At 35.2% G+C, this 22,405-nt stretch overlaps 1 protein-coding gene across 1 annotated transcript; it reads right to left on the bottom strand.

Annotated features, from left to right (window-relative positions):
* Nucleotides 1-1,796: 1,796 nt before the first annotated feature.
* On the bottom strand, nucleotides 1,797-8,643 carry LOC111371712 (CBL-interacting serine/threonine-protein kinase 8). The gene is made up of 14 exons (XM_022993848.1): nucleotides 8,145-8,643; nucleotides 7,402-7,464; nucleotides 7,229-7,300; nucleotides 7,006-7,113; nucleotides 6,850-6,924; nucleotides 6,716-6,769; nucleotides 6,491-6,616; nucleotides 6,187-6,276; nucleotides 5,370-5,492; nucleotides 3,261-3,380; nucleotides 2,901-3,017; nucleotides 2,683-2,739; nucleotides 2,535-2,609; nucleotides 1,797-2,100 (listed from the first exon to the last, which is right to left on the bottom strand). The coding sequence occupies exons 1-14, from the start codon at nucleotides 8,301-8,303 to the stop codon at nucleotides 1,999-2,001; spliced, it is 1,341 nt and encodes a 446-aa protein (XP_022849616.1). The 5' UTR covers nucleotides 8,304-8,643; the 3' UTR covers nucleotides 1,797-1,998.
* Nucleotides 8,644-22,405: the final 13,762 nt, after the last annotated feature.

Below are 22,405 nucleotides of genomic sequence, written 5' to 3'. Positions count from 1 at the left end.
ATTTGTGATTAATAAAATTGGGACTAAATTTGTAATTTTGATTCACAATTTATTAAGTAGTAATCAATTAATTTGATAATTTGTAATCTAAAAATTTCTTGCGACCAATTAATTTTATAATTTGTGATTGTAAATTAAGTTGTGAATTATAAAATTTGTGATTTTTGACCAAAAAAAAATAAAAATACATGATATCTTAATTTGATAATTTGTGATAAAAAAATAGGTTATGACCTATAAAACTTTTGTTTTGTGAATGTGGCTTTTTGTGATTGTGACTAGTACGTAACTATGATCATAAACTGCAACTATTTATTGTTCAAGTATTTTAAATATGTATTTTTCCCTTTATCGATTTGATCAATATAAGATTTATCCCTTTACATAAATGTTTATGCCAAAATAAAGCTGCTAGACGCCCATGTGGCTCTGGTCATATAGTAGTGCTCGTTTGTACCACAGACCCGTTGCATGCCTGGTTCAAACTCATTCCGTGCTTGAACAAGAAGGAAATGAAAAATAGTACCAATGAATAAGAATCACGAAATATAGTCGCCAATCGCCATTCAAATTTAATTGACAAATTTTGATAGTCTACACAATTTTTGGAATTTCATATCAATTCCATTTTTAAGGAATAAAATTATCCTAAAATCAAGGGATTTGCAAATGCGATCTTTTTCAATAATTAACAAAAAAACCTATCCCTTTTTACTCTTTAAAGAAGTCGTTTTGTTAAGTGTATACGCACATTCTATAGAAAATGATATAGACATAGTGGTAATTTAACGAGAGACTATGCAATAATAAGATTTCACTTGATCTTAGTCAAATAAAAATTCTTTTACGGCATGCAGAGGGAAGTGGTTTCCTTCGGGGATCCTGGACCACACCAAAGTTTTCTGACTATTGTTTTTACCTTTTTTTTTTTTTTTCAATTTTTTTCTTAAACGATTACTTAGGGCTTAGTTTCGTTTTATTTTTATATTTTATTATCGGAATGAAACGAGTCCAATTAACATTGTATTAGAATTTTATTTAAACTGGCATAAAAAATGAAAACAAAATTGGATTTTTAAATCTCAGTATTGATTTGGGACCTCAAATTAGCGATTTTTTAGGTCGAAAAATGCATTACAAAGTTCGTCATTAAGAGCCTGTTTGGTACCTATTTTTTTCAAAATGTATTTTTCTCTCTTCTTTTCAACCACACATTCTTTATTAAAAAAATATTACACGTAAATCAAAAAAATTTCCTTATTTTTCAACCACACATTTCCCATTAATTTACTATTCAAAAATGCATTTTTACATAAAAATATCTTCCAAACACCCTCTAATTCTTCGAGACAATAGCCATAGCCATAGCCATAGCCATAGCCATAGCCATAGCCATAGCCTACATGAATGGGTGAAGAACATAGCCCAAAACTAAAAGTTGAAAAAGGTGACGCAATAATGAAAATTAAAGGATCAATAACCTGTTTATTAAATCTCTTTTGACAGGCATTTTTGACTTTATTTTGAACTCAGCCTCTTATCGTGAAGTTTTATTTATTTATTTATTTTTTCCCCCAATCTGAAAGAGTTGTTACGAAGTTTGTCATAGATTCCTTGATTTTCGACGAGTGATGAACATAACCCGATATTAAGTTGAAAGAAGTGACCAAAATGAAAAAATAATAATAATAATAATAATAATAATAATAATAACAAAATAAAATTAAAAAAAAAAAAAAAAAAAAAAAATATAAATATAAATAAATATTTAATTTTAAAAATTTTTTCTAAAAACAAATGTCAAAAGGGATACATCATAAATAGAGAAATTTACATAAATAGTAAAACTAGTGCTGATCATCAGAAAGGAAGCGGAATAGAGCTGTGCTAGGAAGACACACATTTAGTAAAGCACTAAACGTATCCATCATCTCAAGATCTATATGTGACCGTCGTAACATTGTAGCAAAGCAGAAACTAGTTATTGATGATATGAAATCATCGCTTTCTACTCTTAGTTTTGGTGATCCTCGACTTGCTCGTTTCATCAGGGGGCTTCCAGATAATATCATCAAGGTTGTTATAGAAGTTCTTGTAAAACTACCAAAAAAATAAAACGAGGTCTTGATACCTCAAACAAAGGAATGGCCTACTATTTTTAACTTGTTCCAATTCACAAGACAGGAGACGGGTTAAAAATCAAAATGGCCACAATACTTTCAATAGTGTTTCACAACCGTCTCTCTGTTCCTTATGCTTGAACGATGCGGAGTGATCACTGGGACGTTAAAATTTCAGCGTCTGCAGCGAAACAACTCTGAAAGCATAGGGACTGTTTTTTAAAATTCTAACATCTTAGAGAGTATTGATGGTGAAACTTTCGGAAAAACCTTTTAAGTGCAGTGATTTCGGGAAACAGTGTTGAAAGGTCAGTGGGAAACAGTGTTGAAAGGTCAGTGGCCATTAAGATTTTTCACCCACCAGTAATAGTAAATTAGTAAAGTCACATACTGAAGGCAACATAAAATACTAACCTTGAGATATTCATCACCATCTCCAGCTGCTTTCTGAATGTCAACCATGATAAATGTAGGAGGAACTTGAAAAATCTGCTTAAAAATGTAAAGTTTATGGGATGCTTGTCGAATGATAGAGGGACTGCAAGTGGCAAACGAAATTTACCTCCAGAATGACAGAGAAATGTGAAGTCCTATTTGGGGAAAGACCTTCCACCCTCATCTAAGCAGCACAGTAATTTCAAATGAATCAGAATTCATTCATCATCAGTTAGATGGATTACTGATAAATTTGTTATATAAAATTTGTGATATAATGAAATCCGTAGGCTACACATGCAGTATTAACCATGTTCATCAATAATAAACTTCAAACCAGTCTACCTTATAGTTACGAATGTGTGTCTTGAAGCCCATTGATTGTGCAACAACTTCCATACTCGATAAAACAACATTTGCAGGCTTCTGTGAAACAAAACGGGTTTGGTGCTTCACTGAATCCTGTTTAAAAAAGGCAATATGTTATGTATTATCTCAGTACAAAGTGCATTACGTACTACATCGTCGAAGTAATACTCCCAAAGCACTACCAACCATAATGAAAAGAGATAAACTGCAACACTTGAATTAATAAACATGAGGATCCAGAAATATAAGGAAACACAAGATCTTGGACGAGAAGTCTGGAAATTATATAGGTTGACTCTAAAAGACTGGAGAAGAGGTTGATTCATAGTTTCTTACCGGCCTGCGATCGAATATTGCTGAAAGGTTTAATCCTTGAGACAGAATAATCAGATCAAATGCATTCAGAACCAGAGGGCCCACATCCTCGTTCCCACATTGCTCATTAGGCAGTTCTTCCTACAACAAAACAAGTTTTGGTAAACTGAATTAGGCCGTATAAAGAATTTTGTATAAAATTATAATGGACAATTTAAATAGATGATATTTTGGTGGATATTCATGGATATTATTTAACTTTTCATTCAACAGATTTCATTTGCACTATCAATGGTATAACATAATATAGGTGTTAGAGGTGGGTTTAGACGGAATAAAAAAAAAATATAGTAATTAACTTTATTTGAATAATAATTCAAAGAACACCATTCACCTTAATCCCCTCTACTTGATAATATCAATTATAATTTTGTACAAAATTTCTTATGCGAACTATTCCAACATGCCAAAAAAATGAGAATCCCAATGGAGATATTATTTAATTACTTTCTAAATTAGATACTTATTGTTTTAGGAAACATAATTAGGGTTTTATTTAATATATTTTCTAGTATTTTATTATTTGTTTACTATCCAAATTAGATACTTAGCCCCTGTTTGTTTTCCATTCTTTCTCATTAAAGTGAAAAATATAACCGTTATCTATCACATCTAACCATCATATTTGAATTTCTATATCTTGTGTGGAGTTCGTAACGACTATATTTTTCATTCTCATTTTTACATAAATGAGAAACAAAGGGGGCCTTATTTTAGAAAACATAATTAATGTATTATTTAATAAAATTTTTAGTATTATCCTATTTAAATTAGACTAGTTAAATCATTATATCCTTGTAGAAAGGGAGTTTATGCATTGTAACAGTTAAGACTTTCAAATAGTATAAATTTATATTTTGTCCCTCTAAATTCTTTCCAATCTCTTCCTTCTCTCTCTTCCTCTACCTCTTTTTATATCACTTTCATTCTTGTTCAATTGTCTTCTACATCATCAATTTGATGTAGAGCAAGTCATATTCCTTTGGTCAAACCCCCACCATCCAACCCATAAATATATCAAATTGCATCCAACAAACATAGCCCCCTAACCAGTCACCGCCATCCTCTACATCTACTTCATTCAAATCCCATGAAACAGAACATTTTCCTTGAGGACTCTTCAAATCCTATAACAACCATGCATACACAATCATATATCAAATTATTGTATACATTTCCTTCTAGTTAATGTCTACACATGGATTCTCTTTCTAATACATGCAATCCACTTCTTAAAATTATAAATGAATTCTTGCATTCTAAATCTAATAAATTTTGTGTATCCAAGATTGTATTAATACAAAAGATTCACAATTCTTTCTTCAAGATTCGAAGTATAAGATTGTTATGGATAGAGGCGTCAAACCGGGTGGTCCAGCCACAAACCGCTAGGCCCATCCAGTAAAAGCCCGAGCTAGTTAGGGTTGGTTGGGTCCGACCCTTGGTATTTGGCCCAGGGGTTACACTATTTAAAGTTGAATACTTTTGAAAGTGATATTAAGTTCCGCCACAATTTAAGGCTAAAATCAAGGCCCTTAAATTGCAGAATTAATTCTGGGTTTATATCTTGCTTCAACGCAGAATTTAATTCTTCCTTGAACCTAGGCGAAAAAGGGACTGTTATCAAGACAGGTTATGCCTTGATATTTGAATCAATGAATAAACTACCTTGTTTTAAAGTAAATGGGAGAATTATTAATAATTTATTTATTTTTTGGTACTTCAATTTTACAAAAAACATTTGAGATATGGTTTCAACTCAAATAGCACAGGACTGGTAACAGTAACGTACTGGTTCTGGCATTCCTCCGGCCTCCATGCCTGCCGGTTCAGTAAAGATTCATGTTTAAAAGTCCAGATTTATTTCTAATAAATCTACCACGAACCATACGAGTTCAGAGTAGAAACTATTTTCCAGCACTTCAGTGCAAATCTCCCAAACGAAAAGTGTCAACTGGAGTTGTTACCGTGGGAGCAATCAAGCTAAACATTACACAAAATTTCTAATTGTACTGAAAGCAGTTCTAAAAGTTCAGTTAAAAATAGACAATAAACTCAAAGTTTACTGACCTCATGATCATCAAAGGCAGCATTGACATCATCCAAATCAACTTCTTCACTTTCAGCAAGTTTTACAGGAACATAGCCCCTTTTAAACCACTCATCATTTCTGATATCTTCAATACGAATGCGCTACACAAAATTGCCACCAATGGGCAGGAGAGTTTAGCAACAACTATTTCTTCAAATTGAAAAAATAAAAAAAATAAAAATAATAAAAAAAAATGGTGTACTGTCACAGTTATGAGTTAACTAGTTAAAAAACTCTAATATCTTAAAGAGTCATTAATTTAGACACTTCAATTACTTGCAAGAGAAGCTCAGTTCAGCTGAATTAATACTATGCACATATGGCAGATTGGTGTGTATGAGCCCAACATCAACCAGATTTTCTTTTTTAAGTAATAACCTCTACTTCTTACACGAACATGGCACTTCACTGATTTTGAGTCTAATAACAACCAGATTTCTTCATTTTAAGTATAAGCCTCTTATTTTCTTTACTAAATTTTAGTCTGACAAGGGATATTCAGCTTCCCAGAACTACAATACTTGATGATATGACTGTATCAGGTACACTTTAAAATTATAATGAAGTGGCACATCCCAGTGTGTGGAGCTGCCATATCAGAAATTACAACACAGATAATATCTATGCTTGTTTATTCAGGATACACCACATTATTACAAGAGAGAATAACATCTTACAACAATCTATGGATAAAAGACCAATAGGCGACCAAGATGTACGCTTACTGACGCATTATATTAATAGATGTAACAAAACAAATATAAACATATTCTTCGTCACACAATCAATACTTACTGTTTCAGGATTTGGATCTAATATTCGATGAATCAAGGATTTTGCTCCAACTGGAAACCAGGATGGGCAAGCAAACTCTGATTTCTCTATCTGCAGAAAGCATGTCAAAAGTTCCAATGAGGAAAAATAATTAATCCATTAGACTGACACGAAACATACTTACTACACCCATTGAGAATGTGAAGAGTCCATATCATCATTCAATTGCTCCTATTCCCGGGGGTTTTGGTACATATGTGTAAACCCCAACTAAAGCCACCTATAAATATTTGGTAAATGTACGTATAAAATTAAGGTCAAATACCTTGCCGTACAACGTTGTTAGATCAACTTCATCAAATGGTAGATAACCAGCTATTAGAACATAAAGAATGACACCACAAGACCAGATATCAGCCAAAGCACCATTATAGCCCTTATGACTAAGTACCTACAGCCACAAATAAATAAATAAAAAAGAAAATTTGAGATAATTTTGCCTTCGCAGTTACAGATTTAGATGCGACAAAGAAAGTGCTCTATATGTTACCTCTGGCGCAACATAATTAGGAGTACCACAAGTTGTTCGGAGGAGGTTGACTCCCTATACACAAACATTGCAGTCAGCGCCATTGAATAACATCTCTACTAAAATTTCCAAATGAGAATTAACAAATCTCTTACTTCAGCAGGAAATGCGCTAAGTCCAAAATCAGATATTTTAAGGTTTCCTTGTGAATCTAGTAGAAGATTTTCAGGCTGCAACAAAAAAACGATAGTAAGAATTTCGTTTGATATATCGATAATAATAATTAGAATTCTTTTGTTGCCAAGTGACACCTTTAAATCTCTATGATAGACTCCCTTACTGTGGCAATAATCTACACCATCAACGAGCTGTTGGAAGTATCTTCGAGCTTCAGATTCACTAAGTCGCCCGTTGTGAACCTGCATGATATGTATGTGTATCATACACTAACTTAACTAACCCTATAAACGTAACAGAACACAATGGTTTTAATACTTCCATCAATGTATTGTACTTGAAGTTGAGAGGACTCACTATTTTATCAAACAACTCGCCACCTGTGATAAATTCCAAGATAATATAGATCTTTGTCCGGCTTGCTATGACCTAACAGTACAAAAAATTGAGTTAGTTGGCTATAAGGCACCTACAAATCAGCCCAAGAAAACAGTTTATTTTTTATTAATTATTTTTGGCATGGCCCATGCCTCATGTAGACGAACAACATATGGATGTCTGACACGCTTCATTATAGATATCTCCCTCTTAATCTGCATCAAGAAATGCAAAGAGCAGTTAGTCAGTAGTATAATCACAATCACAATTCTTTTCGAGAACCACACACTAATATAGAGAGTTAAAAGCGGTCTATATAAACCTTTTGAATTGCAACGTTTTAGCGAAGTTTTGAGGCAGAGCTTTTCTGCCCAGGATGAGATCTCATCAATTCAATCAAGCCAATTTCATTAATCTTGTGTTTTTAGTCAAAGTGTAATAGATAAGAAGTTCAAAACAATTTTCATGCCCAAATAAGCATAGCATATTATATATCAAAAAAGCATAATTTTGCCAATTGAGAACCGTACTCATTAATTAAAACTACTCGAAAATTGGTCCAAAGAAATACACAATTTCCTCTTTATATAGCTCAAATAAACTAAATCCTTATCCGCGCCATCTGCATCCAATTCTTTTCCATTAAAATTGTAAAATGCTGAAAATATTACAGAATTTGTTCTTTATTTAGCTCAAATCAGCTAAACCCTTATTTAAACCATCTGCATCAATTTCTTTTCCGTTAAAACATCCAATGCCTAAAAAAATCAAAATTAAAAACACAAAAATTCCAACCCATTAATTAATTCAATTTCCATAACTCAAAATTGATGAATCTAAAGGCTCATAATTATGGTTTAATACGTATAATACACCAAGAACAAAACAAACTAACCTGTTCGACCATCTTGTGCTTGATGATGGTGGAGCGATCGAGGACTTTCATGGCGACGCTCTCTCCAGTCTCCGTATTCTGCGCGAACTTCACTTTCGCAAAAGTCCCTTCTCCAATTGTCCTCCCCACCTCATACTTCCCCACCTTCCGTACAACCATTTTTCTCCCTCTTTTTTTCAACAACTATCCTCTAACCATATAATTTGATCATAAAAGCATCATTTCATCGGGCTTCATATAAAAGTTTTATGACTGTCTTTACATCCAAAATTGCAATATTTAATCAAAAAGGGATCAGAATTTGAATTTCAGCACAAGAAATGATTTGATTGTGGAATAATTATACATAAAGTCGTAAAACGGGGACTGAAAGTGGGTTTTCACAGAGACTAGGATGGGCCACTTAGAGAGAGAATTAGTGGAAGGATGATAATAATAACGACTTGAAAAAAGAGGAAAGTATTGATTTTTCTGTATCATGGCTCTAGGGTTAAATGAAAGCGAAAAGATAACCATAGGAGAAGGAGAGAAATAATATTGATGAAAAGATATTTTTCTTGTGAAAATCTTTCGAAATCTTGGGGTGAATAGAAATTTTTTTATGAGATTTTGTATTTGTAGTATCTGACTAAAAGTTAATATGTAAAGAATTTTATCATTAAAAGTTGGGAAATTTTTATTAAAAAAAAAAGGAAAAAAGAAGTCCAAATCTATGCTTGTCGATTGAGAGCTCAGATCTGCTGTTCACCTAATTACAAATTAACGTATCATAGAAAATTAAAATTGATTTTAAAGTTGAAAAATGAAAATCGATAACAACTTTAATTTTTCATAATGTATCAATTTGTAATTGTGTGAATATCAAATTAGACAGTAAAAATGAACAGTAGATTTCAAGTCGTTAATAGAAATATGTCTAATTTTAATAATTATTGCAAAAATTGTCAAATTGGCTCCAAAATGTTCATTATGCCCGTAATGAATGAAAAAAAAATAAAAAGATTTTTCTTACTGCAGCACGACCTTCGAGGTAGTTTCTTCCATGAGAGCTAACATGATGTGCAAGTTATTACCTGTTTGCTCCATTTCTTACATTATCTAGTAGGCAATGACCAATTGAAGATTGGAGAAAAGGAAGATGATGTCAAACATGGTTTAGCATTATTGAATTGTGAAAAATATGTGCACTAACAAAGAAGAAAATTACATAATTTCATTTTGAGAAAATAAAAGAAAGAATTTGCGAGTTGTTTCGACTCTTCACAAATTTTGATAGAAGGTAGTGTTTTTAAACTCTTGTTTCTGTTGATAAGTTGTGTAGAGTTATTGTTGTTTTATATGTGATTAAAAGGAATAGAATGATAACCAAAATAAGTTGTAAATTATTGGAGTTTCCTAAAAAAAAATTATGTTGATTGTGGAGTGTTACTCAAAAATTATGTCACGCCATTCTTAAATAACTTTGATAGTACGGAATATGAGGTAGTTGTGTATTGAAAATATTATTAATGTTGAGAATGAGTTCTTTATAACAATGGTGGTTAAAGAAGATGGTAAATGTAGCGATAGAAGTAAACCCAACATATCATTTTCAAAAGTATTTAAACATCGATAATGATATTTTAAATGATACACAAAACATTTTTCAAATGTCGAGAATGACAGAAAAAAATGGGCAAATGTAGGGAATGTTGTGTTTAGCATTTCACATATTGTGGGTGGGTAGCATGTTTTCATTTCACCTATTCGTGTGTAAGCTCATTGCAGTTGTGTTGATGGCATGCAGGTATGGGAATGCAATGAAGTTTGTTATCTCGCATGATGGTACTTTTGTCAATGTAGATAATGATTGGGATCCATACTCAAGTTTTATGCTCAATGAGTGAACCTAAGTACATAAACCCAGTGCTTGTATTTTGCAATACAAACTCAGAGCTCATTTGGGAGTGATTTTGAGAATTGATTTTTTTAGCGTTAGTAGAAAAGTGAGGTCCACCTATAAGAGAAGAAATCAAATATGACGATTGGAATAGTGAAATAACGGTAAAAAAATCCATTATTTGGAGGAAAAAATCACTCCCAAACAGGCTCTCAATATACTAGTCGGCGTGAACTCATTTAGTGCTACACCCTCAGAAAGCATCTGAACAAACATATCCAAACCCATATTAGAATCTCAGTTATTCCCACTCGAAAATATAAAAGCTGTCATGAAATTGCATTATTTTTCCTAATCTCGCAAAATGCCTTAAACGCCACGTCCAAGCTACTACATTTGGAATAGAAGCTATAAAGTGCACTCCTAATACAGGCATCATATTCAATTCCTTATTTTGTTATATACCCATGAATATGCTTCCCTAATTCAATAATATCACATAAAGAAGAGTAAGCATTCAATACAATTCCTAAATGTATAATTGTGGGGTACCCTCCAACATTCAACATTGCCTTGAGAACGCTAATAACAAATTGTTGATGCAAATTATGAACATAACCCTACATCAATGAAGTCCATGTAACCACATTTCTTTTAGGGCAAATTATCGAAAACCATTTGAGCACTTTCCATCATCCACATTTTGCATATACATTACAAAACATGTAACGAGGATTAAATCTTGATATGAACCCCCTCTTTATGACATGGGCATGAAAGGCTTGAACGTTTGAAACTAATTTTTCTGTATACATTCTTTTAAAAGTAAAAATAAAAAGTTGATTTTACCGTAGTATTACCCTCTATTGAATTGAGAAAATAAGCTTGCGAGCTCGTGCATCTTATGTGTGAAGGTTAAGTACACAAACAACAAAAATATAGAATGGTTCGCAAGTAAAAGGGGACGAACCATTCCCTTGAATTACAAGCTGGCAAAACCACTATTAATACACACGTGTATGATTATTTAAGGCAAGACTTCTGAACCAATAAATACTGGACATGTAAAATGATGAATAACATGTGAATACATTAAAAAAAAAAAAGTCAGTTATAAATCCACCAATATATGACATCCATATGTTATTTTCCACATTATCCCAAAGTCTTAAAGAAAATCTATAAATATTTCCACATGAGATGAAAAAAGGCATGCAAATCAAATATCTCCCTTTCAAATAACATTTTTCCTCTTACTTCCATTTGAGTATCAAAATCAGAGAGTATAACTCGAGCGATTCCTAGCTAGATGAGAAGATTTTTGTTGATTATAATTTTGTAGTCAACAAATTGGTGCCGTCTGTGAGAAATTGAGTGAAGAAATCTATGACTTTATCCATATGAGTTGGGAAAACACTAAAATCTACAAAAATGAGCCGAGTGAATGTAAGTCCACAGGAGGTTGGAGGTAAAGAGTTCAACCATGATCCAGTTAGCACAATTGCATGCTCAAAGCATAGGTGGAAGGATATTATAGTGAGATCACAAGAGGGTCTGTACCCCGTTCAATGTCAAAGTCTAGGAAAAGAAGTTGGTAGCAATACCATACAAAAAAATGGTTGAAGACCTCAAAATACTAACGACGGGACATGCTGCTTTGAGCATGACAATAAGGAACTTGAAAATAAACTTATCAGATAAGGTGCAGGATCAAAAACCATCGGAAAGATAGGTAATGAGCAATCTATAATATCGTCGATTAAATCTATAGAACTTAGAAGTGAAAATTCAGGTCTTGGAGAAGAGGTAAGAGTCATCCATACAATAATAATTGGAGAACATTTTCCCCATATACTCCTAGACTACGGAAGTACAAAAAATGTTTTATATGAAGAAACTTCCTATCGAATGCAGAAGTATAATTCCTATATTTGTGTTGAGTCTCACTACTTCTCCATATGCAGCCCAATCCTTCACAAATGGGGCCACTCTGTTGGTGAAAATAAGGAGGAGAGCCTCGACATATGAATTTCAACATCATAAATGAAAATCAGTTAGTGAATGCAATTACAGTACATGAACTACTAAACTTTCACTACAAGAAAAAAAAGGCTTTTTGCAACATGTAAACCGCAACATTCTCTAATTTCATGTTGCTAAAAGGGTGTATTACAGCATTCAGCAAATGCATGTTTCCATTGGATGAGAAAATTAAGAAATAACAACATTTTTTGAGTGAATGTTGCTAATACATCCCTTTGCAACGTTCAAAGACCTTTTTTTTTGGCAACGTGCATTGACCGTTGTTGTAGATATTTTAACAACGTTCAAAGAACGTTGTCGGTAATTAGTTTTGGCAACAGGCAATACACGTTACCGTTACATGTTTTAGCAGCGCTCACCCGAACATTGCTGTTAATCAGTTTTGCCAACGTTCAGTAAACGTTGTTGTTAAAAAGTTTTTGCAATGGGCAATGTACATTGTTGTATATGTTTTAGCAACGTTCATTGGATGTTGCCGTTGATTAATGTCACTGAACTTTTGGGCTCCAATAGGCCCAAATGTTTAACTTTATAAATCTTATATGATAAAAAAAAAATTAGTCAAATAATTATATAATGTGTACATTTAATACATCAAAAGTACTTTTATTGTTATGCTGTTGAAGTCAATTTAATGTTCATAGCAACTTTTTTATAGCAACTCATTGTTTACTTTCCTTTTTTTTTTTTTTTTTTTTTTTGGGGGGGGGGGGGGGGGGGGAGGGTAGATCTTTACTGCCAAGCTCTACTCACAATAAATGTGTCAAACAATTGTAGTGAAAGAAAATACATATTAAGAGGTTATAAGTGCATGCGAAATCTTTGTTTAGATTAAGAGGTTCACATCTACCCTCATCTACTAGATTTCACCTGAAGGGGCAAACTGAATGGGTAATGTATTGTTGAAGTATTATTTATACAATTTTGCTATCTGTACAATCATACTTTAAAATAATGGTTGAAAATATTGGTGTTTTCAAAATTCGAGTCATTGATTTAAAAAATAATTTTTAAAATGAATGAATGTGATGTTGCAAAGTGTGAATTATCAACCAAGGTTGTCAAACTAGATTGTACATATAACGTGATTCTTATTTATAGGCAACATTAGAGGAACAAACCTGTTACAGAATCTGCCTAAAATAATCTTAAAAAGTGTGCTTGGTGGAGGGCATGCGTCTATTTGAAGGAGGAAATGGACATAATCAAATGATAAGGACGTTATATCCAATGAAAGATTGTTACGAGAGTGCAATTGTCAATATTGAAATGATATGGATGTTTATTATCCTTTCTCTATGGCCTTAATCTTCCTAGCATTTTGAAGATTCTTCCAACCTATCATGTCATAATAATGCTAAAACCCTATCTTTGATGACTTGAAATTCCTAGCGAAATTGAATCAGCACCCCAATTGTGACAAAACCTTTAGCAGAAAAGTCAAAGGGACAAGGTTGGAAACATGCCAAAAAATAGGGCCCTGGCCAAATAGACAGTGTAATATAAAGTACATCCTGACACTCAAAAATTTGATTAGATAGAAAGCCTCATTGGTGCCATGTTTGAGGAGCCAAACCTTAATTTATACCATGCTAGCTCCCGTTTGATAAAAATTAAATTTTAGATTTTAATATAAGTCAAAGTCAACAATTAATTTTACCACACATTTTATGAGATTTACAACTTTTTAACCACACATTTAACCAATGTTTATCAAAATTTATTAAAAATCTAATTTTAATTTCCACAAAACAAGCGCTACTTTAGAAAGTGCTGATAGTTAAAAAATATTTTTGGACCTTTATACCCTTCATAATACTTTATAATTCTCAGTTTTTTCCAACGTTAATCTAATTACCGTGGCTTGATATTCATATTCTCAATTTCTATAATGTCAAGTAAATGAGTTTTATAGCAAAATTTAGAAAAGGCACGTTTCTTTATCAACAGAGATGGAAGATATAAGAAACCAAGCTACCAATCAACTTGAACTTCAAACCAAAATGTCTCTTAACAGCCTATCTAGCTCCTGGCCATGGGTCACCACTACAAATGTCATCAATACTTTGTCTCCCACATAATTTTTTAAGCAAGTGGTACTCATAGTGATGCGAACCCGCGTAGCAAAGGTGACTACGAAAACAACAAGAGATTGATGGAACCCAAGAAAGACAATTAACCCGGTTTGTGGATTCAACTCAAGAATTAATGAACGAAACAACCTTGCAAAATCGATGTTTGGAAGACCTCTTAATAACACGATCCAAGAATTGCACCCAATGTTTGAACGCCACAAGATTTGCACATTGATAAGTTCAAAATTGTTCAATAGAAAAACAATGGAATTTGAAAGCAATAAGCCTCAAAAATTTTATTTCTCTCAAAGTTGAAGTTGTGTCCAATGAATAATGAGAACCTATATTTATAGTAGTCTAAAAACCCAAAACGTCTAGTAGAAAACCGACAATTATAATAAAAGATTACAAGAATCCTACCAAAACTAGAATTCTATCAAAATAAGGAAATTCGCAAAAAAAGAAGTGAAGTCTCAAAAAATAAGGAAATTAGCGAAAAAAGGGAAATTTTGTTTCAAGCTCCTTCTATGCAAACGCATGGTTTAGTTGGTTGCGGTCGCACAAGCTTCTGCCCTGGTCCTTACGTGTATTGAGTTGATCCAATTTGATTTGGCTCTCGACTCCAACATGAGAGCTGTCCTATTTTGCTCCACGATCATCGTCTCATCGATTGTTGATTGAACTAATAGCCCCATCGCTTGATTTACCCACTTTGCCCTCGAATGCGTCATTGGTCTACCTTCAATAATCAACGGGTCTCGATCGGGACTTGTTTTCGTTGGGCTCGGCTCTTGTATCACATCACATAGCCATCAATTGGTTCATGATTCGACATATTTTTACCTAGATCATTTGCACCCGTAACCTCAAGGTACTTTATCATATCCTTTATACAAGTTCGAGAACGAAGGTTTAGAAGATAACAAAAGGAGAGAGAGCAATCTTACTTTAGAAAGTGTAATATTGCATTATCTTTAAATGGCACCAAATATGAATTTTTTATAATAGATGAGTAAGAATGGTTACTTTTGGATGATAAGACACGTGGCCTTATCCTAATGCTTGAGGTGTTTTTTCCTAGCTGACAATCTATCAATTATAAACTGAGTGGTATCTAATGTTTCTGAAAAGTAGTTATCCTACAGCTTATAACTACAGCTTAGGTCTGACCTCTTAAAAGTAGACTGAAAAATTGATCATTTAGGCATCTTCTAAAGTGATATTACACCAATTAGTTATAGAAATAACTTGTATGAAAAATCTTTTGGAAGATGTGAAATGGGAAATGCTTCCTATCAACAAAGAGGCTAATTGCCTCGAATCACTTCGGTAATAGATTACAACACTTCGCCTAGGTCATAAAGGGTCAACCTTTACATGACAACTTGATGATGGTGATGTATTATTTTGACCATATATATGAACTCAACTCAATCGAGTAGAAAAGTGATGCAGAGTGTAAACTTGATTGAGCTTGCTAGTTGGCTGCAATGTGGTCATAATTTGGGCATCCATAGAAGATGCATAACAATAATCCCCCAAGTCATGTATTTTCATATAATACGTGGACTTTTTTAGATTGAACAGATAAAAAAATTGCGAGGTGATCCATTGTGCAGTGATGCTCTCGTGTGGAGTGATTTACTTTTCTTTTGCTAGGTGGGTTCTTATTTAGTTGTTCACTTGAATATAACACAATAGTCTCCTAAGTTTAGGCATGAAAATTTATATAATGCATGGATTTAAAGGATGGAAGTGATATTTTAATATCTTATGAAGTAGCCATGTAAGTGACATATTACAGAAACGAGGTCTCAACATAGAGGACGAGGCTCTGAGAGATAGGTAGCTCGATAAAGCTTTGATTTAGAAGTGAGGTCCTAGCATAAAGGACGATGCCTTGAAAGTTAGACAACTTGGTGAAGCTGTGATGCAAAGGCGGGGTCCATAATATGGACGATGGGACTCTAAAAGATGGCGGTCTGACGAAGTTTTGATGTAGAGCTGAGGTCCTGGCATAGAGGATGAGGCTCTGAAAGATAGGTTGCTTAATGAAGATTTAATGTAGTGGTGAGGTCCTAGTATACAGGACGAGGCGTTGAAAGATAAGCAGCTTGATAAAGTTGTGATGTAGTGATATGAAAATAAAATATTATAGCTGATGTGATGTGAACCTCTGAGTATAATAGGCATTTGTAGGTTTGCATTATCATCCATATGCTGATATTATAGCTGATATGGACTAGAGGATAGGCTAAAAAAAATTACACAAAGCACAGGAAAATCTGCATAGTGCCTTAACGTATCATCAGAGAGTCTATTGCATGATCTTTTTTTTTCGTATGGGATGATTGTCTAGAGCTTTGCATTTGCGAGGGGATTTGAGTTTTCACACCTCTTCAGTATTTCTATGACTCTCTCCCCATCACCACCTATTTTGGTTGTGTGGCGCACTTTACCAATGGGATTGACAAGGTCAACATTTATTGATACTTCAAGGATGGATTTTTGAGTGGTAAAGGCATCATTAGGAACCATATAGGACAGTTCATCAGGATGTTTTCATCATCATATGGCCCATATCTGATTTTAAAGGCAAAGCTTGGAGCTTCTAGATGGGATTTTACAGGCCAGAGGACTTGGTATTTCAGCTATTTAGATTGAGGTAGATTCAATTATCGTTTTTCACAGGGGGACTATGGACGATTTAGAGCATTCTTAGACAGATCAGAGACCTCATCTCTTTCGAATAAAGACACAATTTCCCATATTACAGAGAAGGAAACCAGTTGCAGACTCACTTGCATCAGAGGGTTGGGATCAGTGCCGCTATCAGGAATATGGACCACTTGACCTACCTTGGTAGATTAGGGCACTTGTGCATATTAACATGGATTGCCCAACTTTAGAGATTTTTAGATTAGTTTTTATTTGCATGTACTTTCTTTATATGGGAAGTAGTACTACTCCATTTATTGTCATGTTGCGTTCATGCGATTAGGTTTATGCCCCTTTCTTTCATTAGGCTGCTTATCTTTCAGAGCCTCATTCTCTATGCCAGGTTCTTACCTTTGCAATAAGTCGCAGTATATCTAATTCACAAAGTATTAAAATATCACTTCCACATTTTAAATTCGAGCATTATATAAATATCCACGTCTGGACTAAAGAACTATTGTGTTGTGTTCAATTGTAAAACTAACCAAGCAAAAAGAAAGTAAAATACTCCATGCCAGATCATCACTTCGGTAATGGATCACCTCTCAACTTTATGGTCTATTCAACCTAAAAAAATCTATACATTATATGACTATCAATATATGAACTTGTGGGACTATTATTACGCCATTCTACAAAGGGTCCAAATTACAGCCACGTGGCAGCCAGCTAGCGAGCTCAATTAGGTCCACACTTTATATCACTATCCTTCTTGATCGAGCTGTGGCCATAATTAGGTACCCAAAATGATGTATCACCTCCGTCGAGATGACATGTGGAGGTTGAACCTTCATAGCCTAGGCGAGGTTCTATAACCTTCTGCAAAAGTGATTCAAGGTAATTAGCCTCTTTGTTAAAAGAAAACATTTGCCACTTCACCTCTTCTAAACGATCTTTTATACTAATATCATGTGGTTCAAATAATTGATTAGGACGACTGGTAGAGAGAAGATGACCCCCGCTATGTTGGGTGACCCCCACTATGTCAGGTACCCTATCATGAAATGATGACAATCATAGTGTCAGCTCAACCGACGCTACCTTCGCTTGCTCATAAGGTACAGACAACTTTGGCATGTCGGGTGACGCTCGTCACATTAGATCGCTAATTACTATGCTAATTCGACCCCCGGCACGTGTAAAGCGACCTCGTCTACCCGAACAACATTGGAATCGGTCAACAACCATCCGAACGATTATTATTAAACCCACTACCCGAGTAACCAAATAAATAGAAAAAATCGCCTGAAGAGCGGGCAAGTCTCATAAGGACGTGTGGATGACAACTGCCCAGCGGTTACGTGATGCTAGACTGATGGGGACACATGGATGGCAACTACTCAGCGGTTACGTGATGCCAAACGCCTATAAATATCCCATGGGCGTGTTAGGTAAAGGGATTTTTCTTTCTTTTTCTAGGAAAAATTCTTTCCTCTATCACTACTGCATTTCTTTAACATCCTTTATCTAAAAACGATTACTGACTCTCACGCCGGGGGTAAAATGGGGGAGAAAGCCCCAGCCTCTTTTTGCAAGATCACCAGCTGACAAAAGACCAATTCTTTCATTGGAAAACATACGGAGTTACACTAGAATTATTTCGTTGACGCCATCTGTGGAAAATCCTCACCAAACATAAAAGCTATGTCGAGAAGATGAATTAGAAGTGACACACGTGCAGTTACTAAAACTGCGAAGTCGAAGTCTGTCGCGAGGGGTCTAGATCCGCAGCTTCAACCTCAATATGTGACGCAGAGCCAATTTAACCTTCTGGAGGCTCAGTTAGCCACTGTGATAACTCTCTTGCAAAACCAGACGCCAAGAGTAGCCAGTCCATCTCACAATATGCCAGAAGCACCGCTGCAAGACACAAATGGGCAACCCCAAGCAAACCATGTAGTTGTCCCACCGATCATTCAGGAAACCACTGCCGACCAAGGGTCACAAAAAGGTACACATACACTGGCCACGCATCTTATGGCAGACTTGGAGCACAGGATGGAAGAAATAATGTCCCAAAAGATTGACGATGCATTGACAAGGAGGAAGGATAGGCAAACACAGATGGTTTTGGAAGAAGACCCGTTCACCCCAAAAATCATGGCGGTTCCTCTACCAAAGTGTTTCAAACAGCCAATGATAGAAGCGTATGATGGAGTCACTGATCCACTTGATCATCTACGCACTTTTGTTGATTTTATGAGACTGTCAGTCATTGCCGTCGACGCTAAGAAGGGAAGCGAGAGATTGGGTAGCCACCTTGGCGCCACGATCAATCAGAACATTTGATGAGCTCTGTAGAAACTTTGTAGCATATTTCATGAGCAACAAGAGGAAGGAAAAGTCCGCCGTAGGACTAATGCAAGTTGTTCATGAAAGAGATGAGCCATTGCAAGATTATTTGGCTAGGTTCAGTCGGGCAATATTGGGCATAAAGCATCTTCAGATGTCGACGATAGTCACTGCATTGATGAATGGGACACGAAATCAGGCTTTTAAGATGTCACTCTCAAAAAATCCCCCGAAGTCGATGCATGAACTGTTGAAAAAGAGAGGCAAGTATGTAGATGCTGATGAACTAGAGAGGGTCACAAAAAACTTCGGGAAGGACGAGAGGTAGAAACTCACAAGCAAAAATCATAAGAGGAGGGAAAATTTGCTGATAAGAATAAGTTGAAAAGAGAACATGTGAACAAAGGATATGCACAGGATCGCTCAGTTATACAGAGGCGAGAAGAGATAAAAACCTTCACCCCTCTAAACGTTCCATCGGCAAAGGTATTGATGGAAATTTGGGACATGAAGGAGCTCGACTGGCCGAAGCCCATGGAAGCCTCCACTAACAAGAGAGACAAGAGCAGGTATTGTCAATTCCAAAGGGATCATGGGCATAATATGGAGGAATGTATCCACTTGAAGGAGGAGATCGAGCGCCTGTTGAAATGGGGACTTTTGACTAAGTATGTGAAGAATGATCGAGGCAAACAAAAAGTCGATGATCGACCACCACCTAGGGCTGGAGTAATAAATGTGATAGCTCGAGGGATTGCGGCAGGTGGAGACTCGAATTCAGCTAGGAAGGGCTATGCTCACACCGTTGGGGTTTGCTCTATCCAGGAGAAGACCAAGTTTCACCGAAATATTACTTTCAATGAAGAAGATTTAATTGGTGTGGCAACAACCTATTACGATGCTTTGGTGATCGTCAGTGACTAGCAGATTCTGACGTAAAAAGGGTTTTGGTCGATGGTGGCAGCGCGGAAAACGTCCTCACTTGGGAAGCATTTGTGGGATTGAAAATTTCTCTTGAAAAATTAAAAGCTGTGTCCATTCCTCTTTAAGGATTCGGAGGAGCCAATGTTATACCAGAGGGAGCTGTAGAACTTCCAGTCACGTTGCATACATATCCAACAAGTGTAATGATCCTAGCAAACTTCGTTGTTGTAAAGACCTCCAAGGCGTATAATGCAATATATGGTTGGCCTCTATTGAATGCCGCTGGTGCAATTCCTTCCACTTATCATCAAGTTATGAGGTTCTCGATTAGCCGCAACGTAAGGTGTGTGAGAGGCGATCAGCAATTTTCGATAAGGTGCTATGTTGACAATATACAAGCAAGGGGATCACCGTCGATTATGACGTTGGATTTTGAGCCCCCAGGGGGCAAATTGAGCCACTTGAGATGACAGAAAAAATTTTGATAAGGAAAGGATATGAATTCAGCATTGGGATGAACATGAGGCCAGAAGAAAAAGAAGAATTAGTGAAGTGTTTATATGAAAATTTAGATGTTTTTGTGTGGAGCCCAAGTGACATTTCAGGGATTAGTCCGTCAGTCCTTCAGCATTGTCTTGGTATTTCACCGGGAGCAAAGCCTGTGGGGCAAAAGAAGAGGAATCTTGCTCTGAAGCAATAGGCCACGGCAAAGGCAGAAGTTGAAAAATTGATGCATGCAGGGTTTGTCAGGGAAGTACAGTACCAGAATGGTTGGCCAATGTTGTCCTTGTGAAAAAGTCAAATGGGAAATGGCACATGTGCGTGGATTACACCGCTTTGAACAAAGTATGTTCCAAAGATTCATATCCGCTACCTAGGATAGATCATTTGGTGGATGCCACATCAGGTCAGGAACGACTAAGCTTTCTAGATGCCTTCTCTGGGTATCACCAGATCTCTATGGCCGAGTCGGACCAACAGAAAACATCCTTCATAATTGACTCGGGGATGTACTGCTACACAGCTATGCCATTCTTTTTGAATAATGCTGGAGCAACTTATCAAAGAATGGTGAATAAAGTCTTCAAAGACCAATTCTTTCACCAGAAAACATACGGAGTTACACTAGAATTATTTCACATACAAGATCTTTATATGATTGATTGATGTGAGCAGACTCTTAAGCGATCAATTTGTCAGTCTACTTTTCAGAGGTGATGTATCATACTGGTTCCCTTATCTCTTTCAGTTAGGACAATATTGTGGAGTGTAGGCCTGATTGAGCTTGCTAGCTGGCTACCACGTGGTCGTGATTTGAACCTTCCATAAAAGAGGCGTGACAGTTATGACAGTGTGGTGATACTAATGCTGGTAGGTGAGGTGTTTATTAAATTGATGAGTGAAAGTGTTGGTAGACCTTGATGCTTTGCTTGATGTAGGAGGTGTTTATGACTTTATGTTAACGTATTTCCTTAATTATTCTCTGTCAATTTTTCTTTCCTACATTGTAAGATGAAGGTTAAACTTGTTTGGAGAAAAATTATGTCAATTGCTGAGCCCCAATATAGACTTGAATTTCTACCTTTTGAACTTCTAAAAGTTCAAGCAGATTTTGATTCATGTTGGTAAGTAGGTTTTTCTTCCTATATTTAATGCTTTTTCTTTTAGTTTGATTATAATCAACATTATTCTACACTTGTTTCTTCTATTTTGTCATTCAAAAATGTGTCATTTTACTTTAGCATTAAGCATGTATAATTTACCTTCAATAATATACAACCTGGTTTGAATTTTGAAATTGCAGAATCATGTTTGCTGTCATTTGATTATTGTGATTACAGCAATATATAATCTGCAGTAATAAGAATTTCTAGTTTTGTTTAGTGCATTAAACTATGTGATGGTTTTCCTTGTGAATATGCGCTAAAAGATTTGTTTAGTTTGTGCCCTACAAATGGTGCAACAATTTGAAATTATTTGGCACAGATTTTCAAGGGGAAAAAATGATTTATTTTTTGAGAAGGGTAAAAGTTGTGTGTTCTGTAATATGTGTGTTCAGAGGCGAACCCAAGGGGGTCCCATAGTTTTTTCAAATATATATACATATTGTCTTAGTTTTCAAGCTCAGTATGGAATATCAAACGAAATTAAAATATTACATTCTTAACATCATTTTGAAGTACTCATGGCCAAGTATTTCACGTCGTTAATGGTATGCGAAATGGCCAATCGTAGCAAATGTTACGACACGTCAACGTAGGTCGTTCCAAACTAATATTTCGAGAATTTCGATAACAACTAACTTTAAAAATTCTTCGATGATTATGCTA

Source organism: Olea europaea, chromosome 22 (genome assembly GCF_002742605.1).
Source record: "Olea europaea var. sylvestris chromosome 22, O_europaea_v1, whole genome shotgun sequence".
Lineage (NCBI taxonomy): Eukaryota > Viridiplantae > Streptophyta > Magnoliopsida > Lamiales > Oleaceae > Olea > Olea europaea.
This window is presented reverse-complemented; position numbering and strand designations above follow the sequence as displayed.

Coding starts and splice junctions, on each gene's coding strand:
- LOC111371712 (XM_022993848.1), bottom strand. CDS start 8,303: ATGGTTGTACGGAAGGTGGGGAAGTATGAGGTGGGGAGGACAATTGGA. Junction 7,465..8,144: donor AGCACAAGATGGTCGAACAG/GTTAGTTTGTTT, acceptor TTCTTGATGCAG/ATTAAGAGGGAGATATCTAT. Junction 2,740..2,900: donor CACACATTCGTAACTATAAG/GTAGACTGGTTT, acceptor TGTGCTGCTTAG/ATGAGGGTGGAAGGTCTTTC.